General features: G+C 40.3%; 1 protein-coding gene across 4 annotated transcripts in view; it reads left to right on the plus strand.

Moving 5' to 3' along the window:
* Window positions 1-9,011, plus strand: part of DNAJB6 (DnaJ heat shock protein family (Hsp40) member B6) — an 86,754-nt gene that overhangs the window by 41,967 nt on the left and 35,776 nt on the right. For all 4 annotated transcript variants that reach the window (XM_046670136.1, XM_046670137.1, XM_046670138.1 and 1 more), the window contains exons 7-8: window positions 2,056-2,197; window positions 2,807-2,877. In XM_046670136.1, the coding sequence (XP_046526092.1) occupies window positions 2,056-2,197; window positions 2,807-2,877 (213 nt within the window). The remainder of the gene's footprint in view (window positions 1-2,055; window positions 2,198-2,806; window positions 2,878-9,011) is intronic.

Here is a 9,011-nt window from a genome sequence, read left to right on the forward strand (position 1 = left end):
CCACTTCTGATCTTATTATTGAAAGCCAACATTTAATGAAATTCCTGGTTAAAGAGTAATGTGCTTTTGGGTAAATGAGAAATAACGCACTTAGACAATCTCACTAAATCATTTTTTTTAATCTAACCTCCTTGACAGTTAAAAAAACACACACAAACAGGTGGTATCTTAGGAAAGTCCCAGGTGATGGGACCAGAAGCAAGGGCTTCCATATGGGCCTGCAGTGTGTGCGACCATGGCGCGCTGAGTCCACTGGGGAAGTGCGACCTCTTGTGATTGCCCTGCTACGCGGTGGTTATGGTCAACTCGAGCGATGCGCACATGGCATGATGTAATTGTGTGTGGAGAATTAGAATCTTATCTTTTCTGTGAAGCTCCTCTTATCAGTGGAACTATTTTTCTCGTATTTTCTCCTGTTTACTTTAAATGCTCTGCGGTAAGAATTGCAGTGCATGTTACTGTACAGGCTGTCCTGCTAATACAGCTCAGTCTTCTTGCTTCCAGAAACTGGGCTGGGAACATCTAGGTAAATCGAGGTCAGACTCTAATATGCAGGGCAGTTTTCAAGGTACTTTGCTCTAGCAAATCCTCTCATTAGATACTGTGTAATACAGTACAGGTGGGAGGGGGTGGTGAAGGAAAGCTGGTTAAAAATATCAACAAAATAGTACTTCATTTAAGAAACGTGTGGCTGACGTGGGAGGTAGATGTGTGGCTCCTGGCTTGCTCTAGACCTGTGCTGTCCTGTACGGTAGCCACCAGCTCCCTGTAGCTGTTGAGCACTGGGGATGTGGCCAGTCCATGTTGAGATGTGTTTTGAGTATGAGATATACACTGGATTTCAAAGACTGAATATGAAAGAGAATGTAAAGTATCTCGTTTTTTATATTGGATATTGAGATGATAATATTTTGAATATTTTGGATTAAATAAAATCTTAAAATTAGTTTTACGAATTTCTTTTTACTTATTTTTTGAGGAAGATTAGCCCTGAGCTAACATCTGCTGCCAATCCTCCTCTTTTTGCTGAGGAAGACTGGCCCTGAGCTAACATCCATGCCCATCTTCCTCTACTTTATATGTGGAATGCCTACCACGGCATAGTTTTTGCTAAGCGGTGCAATGTCTGCACCCGGGATCCACACTGGCGAACCCCACGCTGCTGAGAAGCAGAACTTGTGAACTTAACTGCTGTGCCACTGGGCCAGCCCTTCTTTTTATTTTTAATGGGACCATTAGAAAATGTGAAATGATTTATTGGCTCACATTCTATTTCTTCTGGATGTCCCTGGTCCTAGAAAATTAGAGCTTAGATGATTGAGTCGTATTTGGAGAGAGTATGGGGTATTTGTTTTAATGTGAACATTTTGGAAGTGGGACAAGTAATAAGCTCTTTTAATAAGCCAACCAGTTCTTAATCAAAGTGTGGCGTGTGAAAATCGGGAGTTTTTGATTTCCGTAGTGTGATTGCCATGTAATTGAGAACGTTGTCCATAGTTTATAGCAAATTTGTAGTATTCATTCTAAAATTATCCTAGCTTTTTAGAAATTCAGATTTTCACCCCCTGTGGTCACATTGCAAGGAGAGAAGGTAAGCATTATAGATGGGCTTGACATTCTTTGGTGGTGAAGTCACCCTGTAAGATTAAGATGCATATTGCCATCCCACTCCCTGTGTGATGCACATTGCCAGGTTGACCATCCATGAATAGGGTGAAATGCCAGTGAGGTCCAGCAAAGCACTGTGTAAAGGAGAGAGGGAGAGGGGGCAAGGGATACGCCTCAAAGAGGGAGCTGGTTCTTCCTTCTGTTCCTGGAATACGTGTCCACGGATTCAGAGGAGTGCGGCTTTCCCCTTCCCTGCGGTTCTGTGGCAGTACTGCATAGGCATTGCTCTCCTGTATTTTTGATTATTTCTGTATGAACTTTCAGTTACTCCTCAGTTACACAGCGTACATCAGATGTCTACTATGAAGTTTTGAAACTCAGTAATTTTTGCATTAAATGAATACTGGACATACTGGTGTCTAATCTTTGTTTCCTGTTTTCCTACAGGATTTACTTCCTTTGGTTCACTGGGTCATGGGGGCCTCACTTCGTTCTCTTCCACGGCATTTGGTGGTAGTGGGATGGGCAACTTCAAATCTATATCAACTTCTACTAAAACCGTTAATGGCAGAAAAATCACTACAAAGAGGTACAGCAGTCTTCTGTATTTCATATTTGTAATAAGCAAGGTAGTGTTTCCTTGGGGCCACGTTTCCTTTGCACACCCGAGTGTGTGAAGTACAGGCTGTGTGTGAGATTTGGCACCATGAGAAATTTTGCTTCATCTCCAAATTAGAGCTTTTACTTTTAAGCTTTTGCTTAATGTTATATATTAGAAGTGGTATTTATTTAGAGCCATGTTTAACGTGTAATAATATGCGTAAGTTTTGCTGGCACTGTTAGAATGGTGAAATAGAAAGCCATTAGCAATAAAACCTTTCCCATTTTGATTAATAGTGTCTGCACATGCGGTGTTCTGCTTGTAGTATTAGAGATAAAGCTTACGTGTCAGAATAAATCTCTTTAAGGAAAGATTTATCATCAACAGGTTGGCTTTAGCTGTGTTTTTCAGCCTCAAAATTAGTGATTTCATGTATGTCTTTGGCAATTATGTCCTTTAAAATATGCATATACGTTCACATACGTATTATGTATAATGAATATGTATTACATATACATCTGTATACATAGGTGAATATGTTTACATATGCATGTATTTACTTCAAAAAAAACTTTTCAAATGCATTTTATCCTCCAGAATTGTCGAGAATGGTCAAGAAAGAGTAGAAGTTGAAGAAGATGGCCAGTTAAAGTCTCTAACGATAAATGGTAAGGAGCAGCTGCTGCGCTTGGATAACAAGTAATTCAACGCACGCATGTAACAAACAGAAATGTTAACATAACAAGCACCATTTGAGGATTAACAGGAACATTTTTTTGAAGATTTCAAACGAACTCGACTTTCAGTATAACTGTACCTAATCTAAAGTATTTATACACAGCTCGTCGGAGCCCTGTTTGTCATAGACTTTTGAGTTTATTGTTGGGACCACATAATAGGACCATTTTTTTTTGTCTTTAAAATTGTTGTAAATCTCTGTATGCACTTTGCTTTTTTATTAAACGTAATCCAAGGTGGCCGTGACTCTTTCGTACACTAACACCAGCACGGACCTGCTTTTCCATTGTGTTTGAAACGTGAGCCGAGTAGTGTCAGCCTGCTGTGACGTTAACATTGCCAGAAGGAATCTTCCACAAAAATAATTTCGTTTTTTTTCAGTATTTAGTAGTGAAAGATATTAATGCATTAATGGTAATACATTTCTGGTTTAATATAAATTGAGGATGTTTTCTCGTTGTGCATGAATGCTGGCAACTTAGTAAGTTTTGACAATTGTTTAAATATGTAATGTTAAGCTTAGGTTTAAAAAAGTAAAGCTGGTAAACTGGGTCTTTGTCATTTACTTAAAAAAAAAAAAAAAAGAAAATAAATGCGAATGTGTTTGGTGCATTCTTTCCGGAGTGGGGCGTGTGGCCTTCTTGTGTCTGTGTATGATTTTGTGCCTGGGCTTCTAGTGTCAACTTCATTACTATTTTGTTCTCTTCATTAAGGTGGATGCTGGACTTAAGTTACATGTATTTGTTTTCTTCCGCGTATTTGCAGAGTATATGAAGATTTTTCTATTCATGTTAAATAATAATTAGCAATTTATTAAACATTTTAATATGGTAATATTTCTACGGGGAGGGAAGAAATAGCTATACAGCTTTTCATTCTTCGAGGTATGTTCTAGTTTTTTAGGTTACGTTTGATGCCAGCTCATTTAAAGACCTTATACATGGTAAGGTCACAGAATGATACAGATGAGGGCCAAAATAAAGGTGTTACTTTTGTTTTTCAATCTGTAAAATCTGTCACGATCACCATTGATAACTCGAATTTCTGCCAGAGGAATATTAAACTAGACTTGGATTGCATTTAAACTACCCACTTGGTTTTGTTTTGGCAATAAGCGGTATGAAGACGGCTGGAGGGATGGGAGGTTACTAAGGATTATTCTCTAACAGACACATTTCTTTCAACACGGGCTTAGTGGGAAAGCGTCTGGGAAATTGCTTATGGTACCATACAATCTTTAAAGAAGCTCGTGTGTTATTATTGAAAACAAATAAAAGGTAATTTTTACAGTCTCATAGAAGCTATTAAAAAAGCATTGCAAAATTTAATGTGAGTATTCAAGCCAGTTGAAGAAGGCAAGCAATGAAAGAGATGTTTAAATGTGTTGTCTTCGCTCTCAGCACCTTTGGATGAGGGACATATGTAGGCAGGTCACACGTTGGAAAACAATGTTGTAATTGTAAAATCCAGTTTCACAGATAGAATTTTAGTTCCAGAAAGCCTACTTTGGTTTATGTTATTAGGATAGATGGCTTCTCTGTTACTAAGTGAGAAACTCAAGTAAATACCTGGAACAACTTAGAGTTATATATTTTTCATTACAGAGTAGGATGAACCATTTGATATAGCAGGCTTGGTGGTACCTAGGGATACCAGGTAGATGCAGAGAGGTCTTGTCTATTCCATAATTGTTAGGGTTTCCCAGGAAGCATTTCATCATAACCTTGGTTTTACACTTGTGAGCATAACTGGGATGGTCATGTGTAATACAGCTGCAACTGTAAACAGTTTACTCAGATTGATGTTACAAGTAAAAGGGGTTTGACTCCTAAGGTATCTTCTTTGTGAATCATTTTTGTGGGGAGTATCACAGTCAAACATCCATCATTTGTGTCCGAGAAAATTGTTGTTCTTCTGCACTTCTGCTGATAGGACTGTCACTTTGATTAAGTTAATAATAGTGTTAGAGAAGTTATTTGTTCCTGTCAGATCTGGTTCCTGGGGTTTTGAAAGCAGTGAAGTTCATTCAGTCTGGAGCAGCAAGTCCAGGGTGCTGTGAAAGCAGCTTTGAACAGTCAGGCTGTTTCCAGCATTGGTAGCATCACTCAATCAAAGAATGACTTGGAAGAATAGCATTCAATTTACATTACAGGTTGTGGTCATTTGTTAGTCCCTGCAGTTTCTGTGTTAAAAAAAAAAAAAAAATCTGTGGTCTTGAATGCGTTTGAAAACAGGAAAACGAAATGCTCCCTCCAAACTGCGTGTGTCCAGTGTGCACAGTCCATGCCCGGCCTGGGCCCGCCCCCTTTGTCCCATACCGTGTGTTCTGTTTGGTGTGTGCTTGGTAGCCTTGTTCGGGCGGGGATGTTAGCAGTTGTTAATGAGGGGAGTTCTTCTGTTTTAATTCCCTGAAGCCGAGTATGGAGGGGATAGCAGTCTGCCGTGCGTTTCTCATCTCGGCTCTCCTTTCCTCCCCTGTAGTTTCCCCTCAGGTGGTTTGATTTAGTTCATTGATGGATTATGCCTCATACTCCTCTCATTTACAGGTTCCAAAGGTTCCAGGTTTGATTGGCAACTGTTTCTTTATACTACACATGCTATCAGTGGTCCTGTAAATGGCAGTTCATCTCCTTCTTTGAAGTTCTTTAAAGGACAGATTCTAGAAGGTTGCAAAGTTAGCTTTAGAATTTATAAAGTTACTCATAACCTATGTGCCTAGTCTGCTAAAGTCATTGCTTCTAGAATGATAAAGCTTGAGGGACACCATTTGTGGGATGACATCTCTCCAGTCAATATTCGTTTCTGTTTATTAACTACTAAAGCTTTAAAATTCCTGCTCATTTACCTAATAGCTATTATTATCCTCTTCGGGGACTGGTCTTTCTTTTTAAGCTGTCATGACATAATTAAAAATATTTTTATTTTCAGTAACTCCATCAGTAGTAGTTTGTAAGTGGTTGTATTATCTGTGGTGTTAGTTCCCAAGTGGTGAGGAAAGGTAGTTATCAGCATGTTCAGGAACAGGATGGAGGTTTGCAAGCCTTAAACTGTTTAGTGAATTTGAACACTTGATATATTGTATGGGTAAGAAGGAGTTGATCTGTATGACCCAATGACTTTTTTTTTTAAGTATAGGTACGACATTCTGTTACCCTTTGAGGTATTTTTAAGGTGGTCAGTATACTTCTGGATTAGGTAGTTTAATGATGCAAGTTCTCTAAGAAACATTTGCTTAAATTATTAAATTGTTCCTCCATCACCATTTCCTGCATCCTTTAAGTCGAATCTACTGATTCTCCTTTTGTTTTAGATAACTTTTCCAGAGTTGGCCATATGGGTGACTTTTAATTCTTGTTTCAACACCTTTGAATATGCTGTTCTTTGCAATTCTAGTGAGTTGGATTAATTAGATGTAGACCTTGGTACTAAGTATGACCAACAGTTGAAATCTGATAGAGCAAAACTTTTGTTTTGACTAAATTCTGTGTTCATCTTGGCATTTGAAAAGGTCACAGAGGGGCTGGCCCTGTGGCCGAGTGGTTAAGTTGAGTGCTCCGCTTCAGCGGCCCAGGGCTTCACCAGTTCGGATCCTGGGCGTGGACATGGCACTGCTTGTCAGGCCATCCTAAGGCGGCATCCCATATGCCACAACTGGAAGTACCCACAACTAAAAATATACAACTATGTACCGGGGGGCTTTGGGGAGAAAAAGGAAAAAAATAAAATCTTAAAAAAAAAAAGGTCACAGAAGGGAAAGTTACAATAGCTCTTACTATATCAGGAATCTAGAAATCACTGTGACCACTGATTTCCAGAAATTAGAGTTAGCTGGCACTTTTGGAGTCTTGATTGTTAGCGGTGGAATTTGGCATCAAAAGGCCTTTCCTTGCTGTTTGCTTGGGTAAATACTTGCTTCCTTGCCTTTGTGCAGCCTGTCAGTTGATCCTGACACACTTATTCTGAAGGAGTCACTGAGTTTTCCAATGTGGGTGAGTTACGCTCTTGCTGCAGAACCCTGCGTAGACTTTTTATCCCATTCCTCCTCTTGTAGCTTTCAGAAAACAGAAGAATCGTTTTCTAAGGTCCAGTCCCCATAAGAATACAGGCCCCGTGAGGCAGGAATTTCTGTCTGAAGTTTTCTTTCTGTTCCTTCCCCACATATGGCACTTTCAGGATTCTTTTAAGTACGTGTGGAGTAAACCCAGAATGGTGATTGCCATCCCACACTCATTTGTCTGACGCCCCTGGAACCCTGACTTGTTAACCTGGGAGTACATTGTCTTCCACTCCTTGTATCCCAAGTATAGACTGAGTGGTTTTGGACGGCTTGGGGGTGTGTCTTGGTTTATGACATAGCTTTTCTCTTTGGACCACTGAATAGTGAATGTTTGTGTTAAGTTTCATAATCTCATAAGCACTGCTGTTTATTACATATTGGCCTTTTTTATCCCAGTAGGAATGATTTTTATCTCTTTAAAAAGAGCCCAGTGCCATCATGACATTGTCCCCACCCCTTCCCTTCTGTTTGGCTGCCAGCTGGTGGCTGTGTCCTGATGCTGAGGGTCATTCAAAGCATCGGTAGAAAATAACAAGAACAGTAATGAAAACAAGGGAGAACAGGCCTTTCTTATTCTTAGCTAGTCTGCAGAGGATTTGTTAAGGACCTTGGAGATCAAGATACTATTGCAAAGGTGATACTGGATCCTGTTGGCTCCCACTTTATGAAGAAGATCTTTCTTGGTCACTGCGGGATCACATGGTGCTCAGAGCTGTGAGATGGAGCCTCTGCTCTGCCCCCTAGAGCTCCACTTGGTTGGACAGGAGCGCTTTGCCTACGAAGGGTGTGAGTGCGCTGGCGAGTACTGTAGGTCGTGTGGGTCGTGGAGGGAGGGGAGGCCTATTTAAGATGTTCCTTAAGGTATTGGTCAGATTTCAGTCTTTCCAGAGGCAGTCCAGACCTTCTGGGGGACGTAATAGCAGAAGCCAAAGCACCATCTCTGGCAGTCATCCCTCTACCCCCAAACTCACACAGCGTGGGCGCTGCTGATGTGGATTTCGCAACTGTATGAGTCGCGTTTCTTAGGCATTTCTCCCAAGTTTTTTCTTTCATAGTTGAGATTTTATTGGTTGTTTTGAGGATCAGTACACAGACATTTCAATTTGTACGTAATTCTTAATGTATACCCTGAAAATGTAAAAGAGTCATAGTTGTGATAGTCTTTTCCAAGTAGTAATTCTAGTGAATCTCAGCTTAAAGTTTGGAGGCAGATTTTCTTTAAGAGGCTACCAGTGCGTATATCTTCAAATGTCGATAAGCTGTTATATCGTGTCCTACTAATACACAATTTCATATCATATATAAACAAAGTTACTAGGAAAACTGGACCACCACATGCAAAGATAACCAGTGATGTCAGAGTGTAAGAAATTCTAACTGGGAGAGCCAGGCACAGAGAGTAGTTTTCTTTAGGAAACAGTTGTAGCAAAAAACAACCTGGGAATAGGAGCAGCTTAGAATATTCAAGGACGTGTTAAATGTGTGACTGCTTTGTATTATAGTATATAAAAACTACACTACCCGTGGCCCCCCCCACCCCCCAATCCATGGAATGTTAAGCTCTGATACCCAAAACATTCAAAGCCCACTCTTTTCTGGTTGTACCAACAAATAAACAACCAGCACGTGATTTTACCTCTTCAAAAGCATTTATACCTAAAATGGGATGAGGTGAGAGTCCCTCATCCTAAAAAACGTTTCTAGAGCTGTTAAGAAACTTGCATTTACAAAATGGTTGATAAAAATATTCCTCTGGCTTGTGCAGGAGAGGAGCCGGGGACTGCTGGCATGGCAGGCCGCGTGATCAGCCTTCATCCAGCCCTGGCTCCATCTCCTGCTGGGGGATCTGTAGTTTCCTGGTGAGCCCCTTCTACCTGCTTGACCCTTGCTCCCTTTCCCTTTTGTTTGCAATGTTGTGACTGAAGATTTGTCCTTTTCCTGCCCCCTTGGTGAGCTGTCCTTTCTCTTTTTTTTTTTTATTGAGTTATTGATAGGTTACAATCTTGT

Source organism: Equus quagga, chromosome 8 (genome assembly GCF_021613505.1).
Source record: "Equus quagga isolate Etosha38 chromosome 8, UCLA_HA_Equagga_1.0, whole genome shotgun sequence".
Taxonomy (NCBI): domain Eukaryota; kingdom Metazoa; phylum Chordata; class Mammalia; order Perissodactyla; family Equidae; genus Equus; species Equus quagga.